The sequence below is a fragment of the Melanaphis sacchari genome, unplaced genomic scaffold, assembly GCF_002803265.2.
Source record: "Melanaphis sacchari strain LSU unplaced genomic scaffold, SCAv2.0 Contig0_pilon_pilon, whole genome shotgun sequence".
Classification (NCBI taxonomy): Eukaryota; Metazoa; Arthropoda; class Insecta; order Hemiptera; family Aphididae; genus Melanaphis; species Melanaphis sacchari.
The window spans coordinates 24,295,422-24,315,814 of NW_020270366.1; the positions used below are offsets into that span (position 1 = coordinate 24,295,422).

Genomic DNA, 20,393 nt, shown 5'->3' on the forward strand with positions numbered 1-20,393 from the left:
GATAATATATTTATATATATATATTATATATTATATAATATATAATAATTGAAGATGAGATAGAGAAACGAGTAGGATATAAGCTACAGGATAATCTATGTGGCATTTTGAAAATTGATTGGGTCGTCGCCGCCGAACAGCTCACTCTGTTAAAGGTCAATTAAATCAGGCCTGACATTCCGGCCGACGGCAAAACGGAAATAACGTTCGTGGCCTAGGGAATTAGCATACACGACTACGGTGTTTTTTCCCTTGTATATATGCATACACGCGCGTTATACTATTATGCACACGACCATTATACGATGGTGTTTGTGCGCGCCTTTTGTGCCCTGTGCGTTCGATATTGTCGCCGTCGCCACGTACCTATATGTGTTTATCGGGCGCGAGTTTTTGTTACAGACTATAACAATGTAAACGTGTAAGAAGTAAAAGAATAACATTTATACATATACTTAAACAATACACACTGTGACTACGTCGGCGGGTGTGTACAGGTGAAGGGGTTGCTGATGACGGGGCATATTATACTACAATATCAGACCGCAGTGATAGAGAGCGGAGTGAGAGGACAAGGGGTAAACATATCGCGTGCGCGCGTGTGTGTGTAGTCTCGTTTCGAATTTACATGTACATAACATTATCCGGTGAATTATTACCATTACAATTTACAAGTTCAGGTCACACCCAGGACGCAAATCGCGCGCGCTCGGACGTCTTTATTCTTATATATTTTTATATCATATCCTTTTTTTTTTTTCATCGTCGTTATTTTTATTTATTCCCGCATCCGTACTTTATACACATATACCATATACGTGTATATACCGCTAAACCACGGCCTTTACGCCCGAGCAACTTGTCTATCTAAATGAATGGCTACCTAAGACAAGAAAACCCTTGAATTTCTAGAACAAGCAACAGAATATAGATATACGTTGAAGACGTATACCTAAGTAATAAGTAGATATATTACTTATTAATAATTTTTTACGAGAAAGTTTAAACAATTTGTTTATGCATATAGACAGCTGCTCCGTTGAAACAATAATCTAATGTTTTATATAAACAACAATTAATCATAAACCATGTGATATAAAAATTTTTACAGAAGATAAACTGCAGTAGCCAGTTTATTCGTTATATTATCATGCGTGAGTAGGTACATTATTTACAATCGCTGTTATTATATTTTACGAGTTAACGATCATAATCATCATCATTATCATAATGTTGATTGACGGTAGACTCGACGTTGTCAATTTATGTATGCAGAAAGATAAATATGATAATTCGCTCATTTATATGTTAAATTTCGTCGTGATTATTATTATACACGGAGGGGAAAGGATCATAATAATCGTTTTATCCCCTTCCGAGCAAGTCGCGCTGTCTACACTCTACACGACTGCAGTTATTTTTTTTTCATCGTAAAAGTTTTTAAATGATAAATATTTTTGTTTTAAAATCGTCGTTAGCGATGGTCTGCGAAGGCGGCAGTGGCATACACGCAAGATGCATCGATATTACACTATATACATATACGTGTTACGTGTAGGTATATCACGTAATCATAATAATGTACGAGTATAGTGTTGCTAAGCAGCTGGTACCGGAGGCGACGTATCGGATAAATTAGAAAACTCGGACGTCACCTCCACGAACGTTTCCGGTTATTAGCGCCAAGGCAGTTATCGAAATGGTTTTTAGATCGAGTCGCGGGTTTTTGTGCGGCCGATGGCACGAATAATAAAATAATCCGAGAGAGAATATTAAAGTGTAGAAAAACCGTAGCCACAGCTGCATACCGTCGCTACATCAGGACAGACAAAGGATAGGTTGCGGTTTTCTGGATCATTTCACGGTACGGTGGATGTCGTCGTCGCCGACATCGTCATTTTCGTCATTATGGATCCTCAGTCTCCCTCAGGATGAAACACATTTAGAATTATTATATATTATCATAGTGCAGTGTTTATACTGCGTGCGCGCGTGCGTGCAGGAAAACCGTGAAAATAGAACGCGCAAACAATTATCACTATGCGTATTAAATTAGTCATTCCCGTGGCCCCTTATATTGTCGTGTTTAAAGTATCTTACGATTTTTTCGATGGTCGGCGGTGGCCGTTTAATTTCATTAACGATTTCTTTTTGTCGAGTCGAGCGATGATGTGACTTTTCAATTGGAAACATATTTCGACGAGTTCACAAGCCACACCTCGGTATCGTCGACATCGTCATCGTCAGTAAAGTCGTTTGTTATTATTATATTATTATTTTTTTTTTTTTATCTAGGGGCCATATTAGGTACCGTATATACTGTATACAGTGTAGTTTAGCGTACTAGATGTACACCATTATAATAATGTTATAAAATATATAATATGCGCTGTGAGCTCGTACTTTATAACATTGTTATATTGTATACATCGCATGGAAGACGAGTGAAAAAAAAAATAGACGATAGACGACGACGACGACGACGACGACGATTACACGACATAACAATGACGACGATGTAATAACACGCGCCGAGTTGGGAAGAGTGAAAAAAAATGACCACCGCAGCCGCCCAGATTATTATAATGACTCCTGCGGTCTCTCATCACCCACGAAAAGAACGCGACGGAAATTTCTTTTATAACAATTGGCGAACACAATGGCCGCCGTTAAGATTCGGTCGCGTACGGATACACTTATAATAATACCACGTATATTATATACATACACTGACACGCGTGCGTTATTATATTGTGTTAATAATAATAATAATATTATTATCATCATACTCGGCAAACACCGACAGCGCGGTGGAGGGTCGTCCGGCATTGTTGAAATCATTTTTCTATCCTTAGATAGAAATGTGATGTTCCTACGTTTTGCTCGATTGTTTATCGTTTTTATAGTTTTTCGTGAATATTATGTATATTAATTAATATAATAATTGTACTAATGCGTGCTCGCCACTCGGCGAATGTTGTAAATACCTATATAAATGTGTGTATACCACGCACAAACTCGGTATAATACAATGTAATAAAAAGTAAATGACCAACTACTCAAAATTGTTTTTCTTCGAAACGACGCTATTTTTAGTTTTTACACCTACTTTATACAATACTTAACAAGTTACAATATATTACTTACGACTCGTTCAGTATGCCTCACTATTTTATCGCTCGATATACATCAGAACTGTTGAACAGTTTAGACTTTAATTTTAAGCTCCGTATATATTATATTATATAACAACAGCGATGACTGTATAATATAATTTTCTGCAGTTCGATGAAATATCGTTTAAAAAGAAGAATATCAAGACAATCTTGTTTTCGTTTATCGTATGATAATTTCGTCCGCAAGATGATGTTTTTCAATAATCCGATAAGCACAAAATTATATTTGTCGATTCGGTGCCGTATTATAGGCGCTGCGAATTACATACCTACACTATATACGCAAACGTCGTGATACGTCAAATTACATATTTATATAGAATATTATATTGTGGGTGTCGTGCAGCTATTCTTAAACGTTTATACATATGACATGTACGCGTGTGTGTCTATATGCAAATATTAATATAATGACATATATGTATATGTGTACAATATAATGGAACTAAATGATCGGCTCGTTAATTCCGCAGATTTATTAACGTAATATACCGCAGCCGTGTACATACATTATACACGATAACTTGTGTAGTAAAGTGTATACATATATATATATATTATACGGTGATGATGAAATGAGTACAAATCGAGTGTGCGCACGCAAATCCAAAATTAACGAGCCTGTTCGTGTCAGCAGTCGTCGTGATTGTTGACAAGGGTGCAAGTGATGGTACTTTTCTGCGTGGATATCATAAGTAGGGCGTATACTTGTGGTGTGTATTTGTATACATATATATACATGAAATGTACATGCATTAATACGAATAACGAGCAGAGTCGAAATTTTCGTCGCCAACGCTGCCACTTGTCAATTTTCCGGCAAAACGATAAACCGTCACGCGACGACCGAATTCGACGGATTTCACATTATACACTGTGCCTATATAATAATATATATAATATGATACATCGTAAAATAATAATAATTCCATGTGGCTTTAGGCGGAAGTATCTACTACAGGCTACAGCCGTCCCATCCCCAAAGGATTACACGTCAATATTTTTTTTCCCGCACTAGAGAAAACTAAGCATATAATATACGCGTCTATATGTATGTGTATGTGTGTGTTCTGTGTACGTGTTTTCGTCGTCATCGACGTTTTCCTTTGATCGTCGTTCTATTGCACCAGCATGTAATATATATATATACACGTATGTGTGTGTGTGTGTGTGTGTGCGTACCCCCGAGGGAGTTCATTAATAATAACGCGTTGGATATATGTATAAGGGAAATTAAACCTCTGCTCGTACGTACATATAATATCGAATTCGCCCAAGTTTTTATGGCCGGCCACAATATTTATGGACGTACGCCACCGCCGCTGCGTCGGTCAACTTTTACGACCGACCGCCGATATAACGATGCGCCTCCTCCGCCACTTCCGATGATACATGATAATATAAACCACAGAGTGTATTGTACATGCACGTATATATTATACATATTATATCCCACCGACTAGTCCTACACGCTGTGTGTTAAGCGCAAAGAGAAAACTTACGGGTGAAAAAGGTAAAAAAAAAAAAAAATATATATTTCTATGTTATGTCGTACAAATATTCAGCGGCCCGTCCGTATAAAATATTATATTGTTATGGTGTAAAACACTTTTATACATCATATATAAACAAACTGTGGTATAATTTAGGGTCTTATTTCTCCCTGTACCCTCCTGCTTTGCAGCACTTCGTCGACGAACAGCGTGTAGGCAAACATCGTTAAATTCATATTATAACTGAAAGAGATATAGTTTTCATCGTAGACGAAACAAGCTTACGGACGAGGAAGTTGTAAAGTCTTGACGGTTGATATAGGGTACACTGCTGCACACACGTGTTATGCACTGATGAATACATAAATATATTTACGCATGTCAGCTATATACCCAGCTATATATATTAACATGCGAATCTCACGTCTCAAGGTATTGAGGTCCAACAGTGAGTCGTGAGTGCGTGTGTGCAAGAGTGCCAAAATTTGTAATATATGCAATGTACATATATAATAAAACATACATAAGTATAGTTAAATCTGCTACTCTTCTGGTGTATCCATTTTTAAACGCACAATAATTTCTGGACTTACTATATGTACATATATTATAGAAGTTAACATATAGCCCGTACTGATATTAAAAGCTTAAAATTCATTTCCGCATCCGCCAGAGTTTTACATGCAAGAGTGTATTGTATAAAGTATATATCACTGCAGTCAATCGTCAGTGTGCAATATAATATAATTATATTGTAATACATATGCACTCGTATAGGCGTGTGTATATTTTAATTGTGAGTTAATCAACTTACTTTAAGATGTTCGAAAACGTGCAGTTGATCGTAATTCGATTGACGATAAAAATGGATTCTTATAATATAATACGAGGATAATAATTTTTTGACTTCGGCGTACGTATAGGTATGATTATCAGATTATATAAATATGTAAATGTAGTATTTGACATAAGTATAAAGTATAGTCAGTTATAGAGTAACAAAACTATAAAATATTAATTAGACAAGCAAAAGTTCGTGTTCTGCTTTACGCACTTGTACTTTTGTCTAGGCATATGTGTTCTGAAATAACTTCTGCAGTTGATTATAACTAAACTTTTGATGTATAACTTGATACACCGGGAGCGTACGTTGTTTTGGCAGAATTATTGTATACAAAATACATCACGTTTTCGTATTATATAATATACGAAACATGTTTGACGCGGAACTGCTGGTATCTCCGACAAAACATCAGTTCTCTCTATATAATTATATATTCGGTGTTATAGTTTGAAAGGAAGTTGATAAATATACGAATATGCATGTTTATAAAAATAATATAAACTATTTTTGAACTCGACATGGAAAATATTTGAGCCATTGATTATATTCTGCAGTTCAATTTCAACGAGCACAACTATCACGCAGCTATCGCGGCGACGTGCGACGTTTCACGTCTCGCGTGACATTTTGAGTAAAAACGTTTTTGTACGCGAAAAATTGTCGTTCGTTTCGCCGGGTTAACGTGATTGTTGTGGACAAAAAGAAAAACTGATAAAACGAAAGAGATTGAAGGGGTTGGGAACGGATGAAAAAACCAGGGATCATAAATATAAGGATTGGGCGAAAGCTCACTGACCCATGCTTGGCCCACGAGTTTCGGATTACTATATAGCTGCAACGGTGAAGCTGCGTATATATATATATATTATAGTTTCCGCGCAGAGAGAAGAGAACATTATTACACTATATTCTATATATACGGTGGCAGAGCCAAAACTTTTGAGCAATAATTAATCGGGTTGGCCGCAGCAGCAAACTTATACTAGCGTTCGTATATACCGCGCGGGGAAACTTCTCAGCAGCGGTCGACGGCAGCGTGCGGTTGATCTTCTCCCTCCCGCCGTCGTTTACTCGTCAAGAACATTCTTTTAAATATCAGTTCAGAGTTCTTTAATTTTTATAATTTTATCGTTTTATATTTGGTTTTTTCTTCATCTTTTGTTATTGTCGGTCCTCGATAGTGGTGGCGTATCTGGTTTCTCGTGGCTAATGAGCGAAACACTCTTTGCACAGACCCTGCGAATTTCCACGACCATCGGCAAAGAGTTATTTACTCGTATTATTTTGGATATATTGCTGGCCATCAGTCAACTGGTCCCGCGGGGGGTGCTGCTGCAGTGTAAAGCACGATCGCTGTTTTTTTTCTCCCCTTTGTTTAATGATCCGGAATGTGCTGCTGCCATGATGCGAAATTGCATTATTCTTAAAACGTTGTATAGAATTTCACGAAAAATTCTCATTTTACCCGACCATGATTCACCGCCGCAACAAGTCTTAAAGATGTGTTTCATTGTTATGTCCTCCCTTAAATCCTTTGACCTGGTCGTTGTAAATAAATAAAATTATTTTGTCGTATCGTATAATTATTTTATAGCGTGTTGGACATTACCATTAGTAGTGTGAATGGTGTGTGTGTTCAGTGATCTTCACACGCATTCGTGCATTCATTGCCAACCCCATCGCCTAAATAATAATATTTCCGAGAGAATATTTTATAATTTTATATATATAGCGACGCATGGTCGTTGTAATCGTTGTCGTTTTCCCGTGAATAAAACATGCGGCAAATTTGAATTTAAATCGAAAACGGGGTCGGTTTTAATTAATTTTCTTTTTTCTTCACTTCTGCGAACAAATCAATAAATGGAAATTTCACAAGCACACTGCACTTGTATATATATTATTATATTATATTGTATTGTTATATATATACCATACGTATATTGCGTTATTTTAAAGACCGTCGTCGTGTCTATATTGTGTACTCTTTGAACTGGAAAACGCACCCCCCCCCCTGAATTGACATCGAAATGCTCTTTTCCGCGCAACCCAACAAAATATTTCCGTCCTACCATTAAAGAGTACACCACGGTTGTTCTATTTTATTTTGTACTATTTTTTTTTTTTTTTTTTTTTTGTACCTATCGAATAACATGTGACGCCGTTGACGGGCTTCGTCTGCTGACCCGATCATATATGCTTTTATGTAACTATTTATGTCAATATATATATATGACAACATGAATAATCCAAATTATTAACGTTCAATGTACTATATTATTAGGTATAGATAATATACAGGTATGCATATATGCAGGTGTACACCGTAATGGTATTAACTCCACAATTTTATGTCTACAATATTTCCGCATTAATCGTTAACGCTGTATAAAATATACCACGAAGATTGTAGGGTATACTTCCTTCATAGTTATAATACCTTTGATGTACCTAATATTGTTATTTGTAGTAACGTATTATACATGTATATGCAGGTAAACAACGATAACGCATATTACATAAGAACCGTTCATTAAATGCTGCGGTATATGTTTATGATTTTTATCGGTCATCTAGATCTCGATTGTAGTGCATATACGCGTACAAAGTTTTTATTTTTCGTTTAGTTTTAGACATAATCTACGCAGAACACGACGTTTCTACATCGACGGTGACGGGTCGCACGTACCTTTAGTATTACTATATACAATGCGTATTATAATATAATGTAAGGCCGTCTGCGTGCTGTGTTTTTTTTTTATTTTTATTATTATTATAATATACATATATTTATTCGTGATAGTTTTGAACTTTGAATTTCCCATGTTCCACTAAGATTGATATGACGGTCGTATGCGAGCCATTTATACATATACATACGAGATTGAACTGAGTTAGGTTGACAAAATAAAAAATAAAATATCAAATAGAAATACGAATAACGGGATTATATGGCAAAACGACAGCACGCAGAGCACATTCATCGAAGTACGTGTACATAGGTATGCACTCGTGTGCTTATATATATATAGGTATATATATATTTAAATCCAATGACATATCTACACGTTGGGTCCAAAAGAATAAATTACATTTTACCGCGTCACCTTTTGAAAACCATACACTGGCGGCACCGGCAGCGGCATGGACCGCAATCTTTTGACGTGGACATTTGCATAATGCGACAAGTAGCCGCTGCTTTTCTGCTTCCGCCGTTACCTCTTCGTATGTTTTCTTTCTTTGTGGACGCGCACTCGCACACACACTAAAACTGGCAGCATGCGAACGACCACCAATAATGTATAAAACAGTATATTATATAGGTAGGTAGGTATATGTGTAAACCCTTACAGCATGTCAGCATCATCTCCGTCTACGTACCGTCATCCCATAGATATATATATATATATTATTATGCATATTACTATGTATAAATATATTATATAATATGTATACCTAACTCTTATTAGAATTGAATCTACCGGTTGTTAATGTAATTATCCCGGATGACGTTTACAAATCGAGGACGCTTGGTTATATATTCTCCGGATTCCTTTTCCACGGTAAAAAAAAATTATATTATATATGATGATAATAATAATAATAATAATACAAGTATGCAATACGCCGCGCGTTCTTCTATAAAAAAAAGGAGGTAGCCGCACTGCAGCAGCGTGTTGTCTCGGTTTGCCCCATTAATGGCACTTTAATAACGCGCGCGGCAGCGGCAGGCAATTAAATACACATTATAGTTATACGCGCGTGTGAGTTGTGTGCATGTCCTGTGTGTGAGTGCGCGCGCTTAGCTTTTTATTCGAATGCTATGGTGAGTCTTGAAAAAAAATAACTTCCATTTCTTTGCGACCGGTCATCTGTTGCGGTGGGTTGTGTATACGGTATTATATTATATATATATATATATATATATAATATCCCTTCCTACACATTTCCTCCCTAATGATGAATACCACAAAGTCGTCGTCGTCGTATCCTCCGTCGTCTTTTTACGTATTTTTCCCCTGTATACATATATATTATTTTTATAATTCACATGTATAGTATTTTTTCTACTATATATGAAACGCGCTCCATAATGACGTCCCGAATTATGTGGAAGATTTCTGGGCTCATTAAGCACTCTGTTCAAAAAATGGTTTTCGGCGTGTTAATGACGCCGGAAAACGCGCTTTCTCCTCTCCCAAGGGTATAATCGTGTAAGCGTTGCTAGTACGCCGCCGAGTTACACTGTGTCTACGTCAATGTATATAATAATAATATATAATACAGAGAGACATGCATCACCCATACCCATTGTTGTACAGAATGCGTTTAATAATGCTATGTGTTATATTACACAATGACAGTCTCATGAAACGGGGTAAAATTCATAGTTTCATAACAAAATTATGTGCAGTTCTCTCGAACGGATACTCACTTTAATCGTTTCTCCCAGCAATTGACCTTTGACATTTTTTTATTTAAACTCAATTTTCTCAGCTTTTGTTTTACTCACATTCATGTTATCATTATTATCCTTCCAAATGTGCCCTTTATATCCCTTAGCGTGAAATCTGGGAGTTCACAATTTGCACCAAAATAAATAAAGATATGTAATTTTCACCACTGCAGTCTGCAAGTAGATGAAAATAGTATTTTGAATATTCACACTGTCAAATATAGTAATTTAACTCAACAGACCCAAATGACAATAATAATTTTTGGGAATTTCTTACTACCCACCACCTTCCTGGGTTTAAAACGAAGTTTTAACGTAAAAATCCGCTTTCAATATTTTTTTTTTTTTTTTTTTTTTTTGTTTTTTACTGACTAACTTTTTTATAATAAGACTTTTATTTGTAGTACAAAAATACATATTAAATTATATTTTTGCCTAAAATAATATAATATGTTTGTCATGTTTTATTATTATTATTATTTATGAGGTATAGATTTTAAGTCAATAGGTACTGACGTAGAACGATGCAAATACTTAACAAGTGAGTGAAATAACCACTCAGTATCTATAAATGGAATATTCAAATTCAATGTCTTAAGCTTTTCATATCTTAATATATTATACTAAATTATCGAAACTTGTACGATTATTCTTTCAATAGTACCTGTCTTAAAATAATCGATTTTGATTTTGATGCAAATTACAAAAGCAATTTAGAAATTTTGATGCAAATTATACATGTTGTAAATATTTAGAGTCAATTCTGGTGCAAATTGATTACACCTTTTAATCTAGTCAGTTTTTATACCCATCGTACATTGATATTTTCTAAAAACGTTTCGTAGCTTAAAAAATTATTTAAATTTGTTTACGGTTAAGTATATAAAATAGTTTTACGTCAAAACCGCTTTAAAAACTTTTCCGTTTCGTATTCATTGTTGGCGTAGCTCGTTCTTATTATCCACTGCGCTGTGAAATAATGTATTCCAAAGAAAATTAAGTCAGTAATTAACATAAAAAAATATTTACTTGACGCGTTTGCATTAATCGACGGCAAAGAATGACATCGGAAAATCTGTAAGACTTACAGTTTCTTTTTTTATTCTTGTGTATTATTTTTGCAAGCCGATGTTTACCGGTTGCCTTACATCGCTCAGTATCGTTTTGAAGTTAAGCCAAAACATAGTTACAATGTTTATTTTGACCGTTTTCCGCCGCTACCGCCTCCGATAGTACTATACTATATATCCCACGATTTTGTGTAATTTATTCCCTAGCAGTGACTCGCTCGCTCTCTTTTACTCTCTCCTCTCTTTCTCTCTCTCTCTCTCACACTCTGTTTGTCTATCTCTCTCTCTCACTCTATTTGTCTGTCTCTCTCTTCTCTACGGGTATTATGTAAATTTAGCGCTCGCGACAATTTCGGTGGGTCGGGCTTGACGAAATCCGATCAAGACGAATCGCCATAGACACGTACACTGAGTGTGCCACAGTAGAATCGGTTAGGGAGGTATAGGGAATAAAGGTCGGAAGAGAGGGCGCGGTGGGTAAGTTGATGAGATTTTGCGCGCGCTACGACCCTAACGTTTTGGATGATTCACAGTGTATACGTGTATACGAATATGTGTGTGTGCTCAAAAGCAAATGAATACGTTGCATTTGCCCCGTATATATACTATTTGTACAAGCCTTTGAAGGTGGATCCCTGTGACTCATCTAGATAGGTCGTCGGAGAAGAGGAGAGGATTTCGTGCTCGGAATGTTTTCGCACAAGTCTTCACCACTTCCTCGTCGCAGAGGGTCGTCGGATCATTAACCCAATGGGGGTTTTTATTTACTATCGCAATTGGCAATGGCGGTGGTGACAAATTTCCAGGACAATAGAACCTTGTTATATATACGTGCACACACACATACATATATATACATATATTATCCTACCCCCAGGGAAATCGTCAAAACTATACTACTATATACATAACGTATATGTACTTTATTTATTCTCGTGTTGTATGAATATTTCGTACTTCTTTTTTATATATTTTATTTTATTTTTTACTTTTTACTTTTCCAGTGGGTCGAAGAGAGCTACATAAACTTTGAAAAAGGTATCAACTGGCGATCATACGTCGTATGCGATGTCACCAAGCAAAACGTCAATAATTGGGTGTGGACACCTTTCATTGAGCGTGGGTTGGCCAATCTCATTTATATCGAAGTCAAATTTACCATTCGAGACTGTTCGCTGTTCCCGGGGTATGCTCTGTCATGTAAAGAGACGTTTTCACTGCTCTATTATGAATTTGACGTGGCCACCAGGGAACCACCGCCATGGGAACCAGACAGCTACAAGTCTGTTGGTAAGTATCCATCTTAATTTTTGTCTGATTTTCTAGCGTTTTCAAAACAATATTTTAGATGATTATTATGTTACGCAGTAATGAAAGGGTAAATGTTAAAAAATATTTGAAACAAGCATCCATACTATGTACATTTCTAAAAAAAAATCTACATTTTAATTTATAAACAATTGTTTTAAAAGACATATCTAAATCTCTAAATCAACTATTTCTTTCAATATGACTATGAATATTATGTAATATACCTATAGGTACTTATTACAAGTTTTTACCAATAATCATAATATTCAACTAGTAGGTACGTATACTATTATACTTGTGATTCAATATTATATATAATAATCATAAATTAAATCTCGAACATCTTATTTTTTAACGTTTCAATAGACATTTTGATATTTTTAGTGTGGATTACACATAATATATATTATAAATTCTTAGTGATGAAACGCGTTTAATCAAAGAATCTCACAAGGACGGTGAAAAACACTATATATTATATTATATTATGGTATAACCCTAGATAGATATTATTCCTTTGATGATCCATATCTTTTTATTTTAGCCTGAAACACTTGTTTCGATGGTGGTAATAACGCACGAAACATTTATATATATTTTATACATCAATATAAATTCGACATCCGAACCGTGGTATACCTTTATAACATAATATATACACACTTTTCGAACGATTCGATTTTAAAATATGTATTTATGATTACGTGGTGTGTTACAGGTCGGATAGCTGCCGGTGAGGGGAGGTTTAACGCTAATAACGAAGTGGTGATCAATACCGAGACAAAAGCCGTGAAAGTTACCAAAAAAGGAGTGTACTTTGCCTTCAGGGACCAGGGTGCGTGCATTTCCATCATGGCCGTCAAGGTAAGACAAGATAACACGTATATAATAAATAATATGATAATAATTGCATTCATGTTTGTTTATATAAAAGAAACTAGTCTTTTTAATATCGTACTTTGTCCTCTTATTTTTTCTTCTTCATTTCAATTATGTGAACTACTACTGATAGTCTCATATATTATCACCAATATATGACGTTAGAAGATTAGGTTTTTTACACGAATGCGGGCATTGCACAAAGAGTTATTATTCTCCATTGCTTGTTTTGATTAAAATTTACAAGATCATTTAATATCATCGGCGATGTTTATGTTTATAAAATTAATTATATTTCACGCATGCGCAGTCGTTTGTTTTTGGAACATATATATGTATATATAAAACATAATTTGATTTTCGTGTTTCTGTTTTTTTTTCTGTTCATTTTAAGTTTTCTCTATTCCCCGCTAATCATATCCCACACCTATAAATCCGATGCTGTTAGATTGTGTCACGTTAGAAAAACAAAATCTTGTCTGTATGGTTGAGTGTTGTTTATACGTGTATAATATACCTAGTATATATGTACATATATGTACATATTATATAGTTGTCGTGCAGCGGCGCCGCCGTAGAGTGGTGATAGAAGAGAAGAGGAGTAAGGAAGAGAGAAAAGAGTTAAAAAAAAAGCGAAAAACTACATGGACGAGAACGCGATGCAATAATTATGTCAGAGAGACCCGGTGGGCGAATTTATAGTTATTGTCGTTAATACGGTAACGTCTCGGGGACCGGGTCGTAAATTTCATCGTGGAATAAATAAAATAAAAACACGGTAGAGAAATAAAACATTGAGGAATTCTACGAGGGAGTCGTTATACGGGACACGAGATATCACACCATGAGCATCCATCGAAATATGAATTCGTGATTACATATAAATAAACACGATGCAAGAAAGTCGATTTGTATAAATTTGTGTAAAAATATAATATAACATACAATTATCTCCATACCAGACACAGGAAACTAAATACACTCGCAGGATGGTGTCCAAGTTGTCTGAAATATCCACGATGGCGCTTAATGATTAGATAAAAAAAAAAAATTAGTGGATTTTTACAAATGTCACTTAATCATCGTGTTCGGACAAAACGGAACTCAAACAATAATTTACGTTCACTTTAATTAATTTCTCCCCTATTCTAAAAAATAAAAAAAGAAGCATATAATACTTAAAAAGTCGATTATTATTTTTGTCATTTGATTTTTTTTCTAGAAAATAATTCTGAATTCTCAATATGCGTTAAAATAAAAACGAATATAATTAATTATTACTACAAAGGTGCTTCCAATATGCAATAATAGTTTTGTAAAGATTTTCCTCATTTAATATTAAATAAAATAAATAGTGCTTGAATCGATCAAATATTGACGTAAGTATACGATATACCTTAACGTGCGTGCATGTGTAAATTCGTTTTGTATAGTTCACAGAAATGCATTAAAACGACCATGATCCCCTCCCTGTATAATTTATAGCCTATATACCTATAAAGAGTATTTTATGTTTAAGCCAGAGGGTTTCTGTAATTATTAAGTTTCTTAATGCGTAAAAGCCTTTTTATCTCTAGAGACTCCAAAATCTCGAAAGACAAATTACCGAAAACTTTTAAATTCACATAATGAAACTCCTTTTTTTTTAATTGGCAACTAAAGGTTTATAAAAAAAAAAACTTTTTTGATGTCGTTTAAATGTATTCTACAATATGATATATAATAAAGTAACTTTTATAAATTGCGATTTTTTGAATTCCAGAAACAAATATTTCATCACTTATATACATATAATTTTAAACTGTACATTATAATTTTATTATTCTTACTCGTATACGATTGTATAATAATAATAAAATACCTTCTTAAACATCTGCCGTCGAATATGTCTTATATTATTTATATATATGTATAATATATGAATTCAAAGTTACACCCTTAAGACGTAGATAGGTACTTACATTAAGAAATGAACAACGTATATTGTACACTCCACGTTCTATACGTATGTAACTATTATTTACTAACCGACTCATTAATTCTTAATAATTTTATACCCCTTCATATTTCGCTTTTTTTAATAAAAATATTTTGTTTTTATAATATAATATATACAATTATTTAAGTGTACTTGTTTTATTTTTTTATTTTACAAGAAAATAAACATTTTATTTTTGTTTTTATTTTGCCTAAACTTGTCGTACGGGTTATATTTAACGTTCCTAAATCGTCTTTTTTTCAGAGATGATATTTCTGTCATCTCCCGTATAATAAAAACTAAAGATTCTTATACAATATGAAACGAATAAGACAAAAAGACAGAATATAAGATAACAACTACGATCAAACAGAAATAGCTTTTTATTTAACAGCATACTACCTAATCGTATAAAAATTAATACATTTATTATATAGTATGTGTATGTATAATGGATAGTATGTGATATAATATAAGATTCGTAAATGCTTGTTTTGGGGCGGATTAAAACTACGGGTTCATCGAAGACATGATTTTTTTTTTTTTTATAGTTTTTTCTTGTTGTTTATATAGAATATATAGAATATATATTTATACACGTTTCAAAAAAACCCCATGCTGATCTAAAGAATAATAAAAAAAATCCTAAAAATAATATTATGAATGTTTTTAACAAGTTATTTTTTTTTCTTATTGCAGTAAATTTTAACTGCAAACAGAGCTAAAGTATATAATATATATTTAGTCGATACTAAAAATCAAAACGATTTATTCTAATTTTATGCATGGAATTGCCGTTATTTAGATATACCTACTGTTAATAATTAATATATTATTTATATTGTAATATCATATTTAATATATAGTATACCAAATATTACTCGTATATTTATGTATTCTTACTTGGAAATTTGCATTTGGACTTTTCCTACAGGTGTATTATATCGTGTGCCCGGAAGTTGTGATAAACTTTGCAAATTTCTCTGCTACTCCAACTGCTAGAGAACTTACCCAAATCGAACACGCCACAGGCAAATGTGTAGATAATGCTGAAGTAGTAGATGGTGCTCCAACTTACCTGTGCAAAGGAGATGGAAAATGGTATCTGCCGTCAGGTGGATGCAAGTGCAAAGCTGGCTTTGAAGCAGACATAGAAGCGCAAACTTGTATAAGTGAGTATTATAAAAAAATTTTATTTAAATAAAAAGTATTCGTTTATAATATTTTTCATTAAACATTATTTTTTTAAACAATTCTCGGAAGATATTTTATAAACGTCATCAATAAAGCATAATTGTATATAATCTTTTAGTAAATACATTGCTGTTAATTTAATCGTATTCATCCTGTCGTGTTAGTAGTATTTCATACAAATAGTATACTTTATAGTTTAAATACGCTGTTGATCGTATCTATCGTTTTTGTATTTATCATCCCTGATAATACTGATCTTATTTTTGCATTATCAATAATTTTTAAATTTATAAAATTACATTGATAATAACCAAAACTATCTCGTCAATTTTTCAAGTAGGTACTACGAAAATAAATGCTAAGTGAAATATTGTCTGTTATATTTTTTAAGTATAAAAGAGTGTATAGCATACAATTATTTTGCATAAATACAGATATTGTCTCATCTGAGAAATTATAGTTTTTAATTAAAAAGTCTATTGAACCTCTTTAGAGTATCATCATTCATCGCTCAAGCAGACAATGTACACGTGTTATCTCGTATAAAAGCCGACCGGAAATCCAATTAAAATGATCCTTTTCTCAGACATTATACAGACTACAGTAATAACGATAACAACAACGACAACGACGAGTTCCTTCGCCTTACTTTAACAATAATAATAATAATAATGATAATAAGCGCTGGATTCAGTTTGGCGCGATTATAAATTATATCAAAGGTCGTTTGTCGCACTAAATTTACACAAGCAGTCGCAAGTCCCAAGATGGTTTGGAGGAGAGGTCTGAAGGCAGTGTAGTAGTTTGAACCCGCCAAAGTTTTCGCGCGAGACTGAGTCTGAGATAATTAACCAAGATAAGGGGAAACTATGTTATCTCATGTTACCCTTTAAAGCGAAGTGGCAGGGTGGGATGAGTCGCGTCCACTATCATATTTATTTATATATATATACCTGAACAAATCGATTTTTGGTCTCGCTCGCCAAAGGTGTAATCGCAAATTCTCCATCTGATAATTATTTCAAAAGAAATTCTTTTCATACACACAAACCTCTTTGGCCAACTTTTAATAATTGTCTTTCGGTCGTGTACAAGCGAACATAGTAAATGGTTATTTCCATATATTAATATTATAATATATACCCTATAGGTAAGTACGACTGCTCGCGCGTTAAACTTTTTTCTTTAGTTATCGTTTCGAAAAAATTACGTATACATACGAATACATTTTTAAAATAATAATATGAAATATATATACCTACGTAAGTATCTACCGAACGTTTACTGCATTTTTATTAGCGTTATTATTTATTATACATATATACGAAACCGTTTTTATGTAGATACGTATATAGACAGTGGTTATGTATTTTCTCTCGCATAAATATCATATTATTGACGATGGACGCCGCTTGTATACATGCATACATATATATATAGGAAAAAAGAATCCGGTTCGATTAAAGTAAAAAAAAAAAATAAATATAAAAAACGGTAACGTTAATTAGTATACCCGGCAGTACGTGTATGTATATGTGGCGGTGTGCACTCTTTGCCCAACAATACGCCAAAAAGCCCATTAACTCGTTTATTTATATTATACTCTCATCGACGTTATCCACGTTTTATGCAGATTCGGTGGACGAGCAGGACGGCGTGCATGCGCAGTGTATTCGCCGCCGTTGGTGTTTGTTTAATAAGCGATTTATATGCTCAACTGCTCAAGTATATTGTATATACATTTATATAACGTCAGAATATTATTATAGAATACAATGTGTACAATATATTACTATTATTATTTCAATATATAATAACGCGTTTTATAATTGCCCCGTTAAGTTGTTCTGTGGTTGTCGTTATTATTATTATTTTCGAACCGCTGTCGTGCGCTAGCGTGGGCCCTGCGCAATTCGTCTTCCCCAGAGATTCCAACGAAATCGCTTCAGCATCATGTGTCAATCTCAAGCAGTGTATCGTTTTGCGTAGGTAGACGGAACAAAATATACGCATGCGTATACGTCGCTAGATAAACAGATACAATACTATCATAATGTGAACTAAAGATATCCAACTATAGAAGAAATTTGAATATATAAGAGCTGAAAACAAGACCTATATTAACATTATTTTTTACCTGCGAATATAAACCCGGATACCACCTCCATAAAATACAAACCGTATAAAGGTAGAGAAAAAAACATTATCATACATTAAAAATATAAGGCATAAAATCATATTGCAATACCCACCGTCGACGTCGTATTTAATGACAGACTCGGATTATTATTGTACCTGTCTAGAGACGTTCCGTAAATTATATCCCTCTCCTCTGCACAGAACATGCCTAATGCTACTCATCAAAACGTTATTGCGCCCCGTTGCAAGTAAGTCTACGTGTTCGGTTGATAAATTAAATATAATAAAGTAAATCATAGTTGTGCTTGTGCAGTTAAATCAATATAGATGCCTGTAATTATTAACGGCACAATCCTCTCCAGAGAATGATTATATTATATGCTGAAGTATTTGCAATGGGGGATAAAAGGTTAGCAGTGACTCAATTGTTGAGGAATAGTGTTTTGTTTTTTGTTTCTATTCAATATTATACACATCCTAATGGAAGACTTTAAAATTTGTGGTCGTTTCATAATTTATCTTGATTATATTATTTTTATTTTTTACATTGTCTAATCTTTTAAGAATAACTTTTTAAAAAATTATGATTATATTAAAATTATATTATAAATAATACCGTGTATAGGTGTTTTTCATATTCGTTTAAAAAAAATATCGTCTGCAACGCGTTGCAAAAAGCATAATTTTTATCCTATTACGAAATTATTAGTTTCCAGAGCTTTATAATTAATTAATTAAAGTCGCTGTGTTTATATAGAGTACCGACAACACTCTAAACCTTACTACGAGAGATTTTACCAAAAAACAAAACGCACTGAAGTACTTACGGCTGTGTGTAAAATAAAAACTATTTATCCGTCTTCCGTCTGTAGCGTGCCACAACTTTGTTCATTGGATACGTATCAATTTAATTAATATATATTATATACGCAGTAGATAAAAAAAATTAAGTTGTCGCCTGTTGTTAGCAACTGATATACTAAAGTTCGTTGTCTCACTCATTCATCTCTCTCAAACAATCTGTTTGAAACAGATGTATGTAATGTGTATAAATGGGTGATATGCACAAATCATATTATAAGTTCACATTTTCCTATAATATATTTCATGATACCGAATTGGAAAATTCTCTTAAATAAACTTTTAAACAATTTTCTAGACATTGAAATCGATAAAAATCTATTCAAGATCTAAAAAAATAAATAGTCACTATTGCTGAATTTCCTGAACAATTTCAGTAATATTATTTAGTCGTTTATAGGTACGCACTATAATGATTAATGATAGGCTATCGATTTAATGTCGTATCGGCTACAATGATAATCAATATTTTGAACCGAAACCTTAACTCCTGAAAATCAAACGTGGTTGTCGAATCGATGTCTAGGAGTGCGCGGTAGCTACATACCTGATAATATAATATAGTATAATACGTGTAATCATAATATATGAAGTGTAGGTATATCGTGGTCGCACTTTAATATTTTGAACCATGCGACGGCCCGCAAGTCGGTTATGTACGCTGTACACGAACGTGTTGACTACATGTGCTGTTATGTACAGGGTGATAAATGTTCGCTACTGCGCTGCTATCTATGTATATTATATATATATATAATACAGCTGTAGTGTACATCATACACCGATCTCGGAAGTACGCGTGAATATATATAAATGTGTGTGTGTATGTATGTGTGCGTGTGGCGGCAATCCTCAGGGGTATCAATCTTAATCGAAAAGGGGACGGTGTGTTATACGCGTATATGTGTAACGCATTCACAAACAATTTGTCTCTATTAATATAACGCCAATACATGCCAACAACGGTGTACTCCATCTATCATTCTTCTATA

At 33.8% G+C, this 20,393-nt stretch overlaps 1 protein-coding gene across 8 annotated transcripts in view; it reads left to right on the plus strand.

Annotated features, from left to right (window-relative positions):
* Positions 1 to 20,393, plus strand: part of LOC112601818 (ephrin type-B receptor 1-B) — a 122,796-nt gene that overhangs the window by 86,685 nt on the left and 15,718 nt on the right. For all 8 annotated transcript variants that reach the window (XM_025349630.1, XM_025349613.1, XM_025349622.1 and 5 more), the window contains exons 4-6: positions 12,044 to 12,329; positions 13,069 to 13,214; positions 16,142 to 16,379. In XM_025349630.1, the coding sequence (XP_025205415.1) occupies positions 12,044 to 12,329; positions 13,069 to 13,214; positions 16,142 to 16,379 (670 nt within the window). The remainder of the gene's footprint in view (positions 1 to 12,043; positions 12,330 to 13,068; positions 13,215 to 16,141; positions 16,380 to 20,393) is intronic.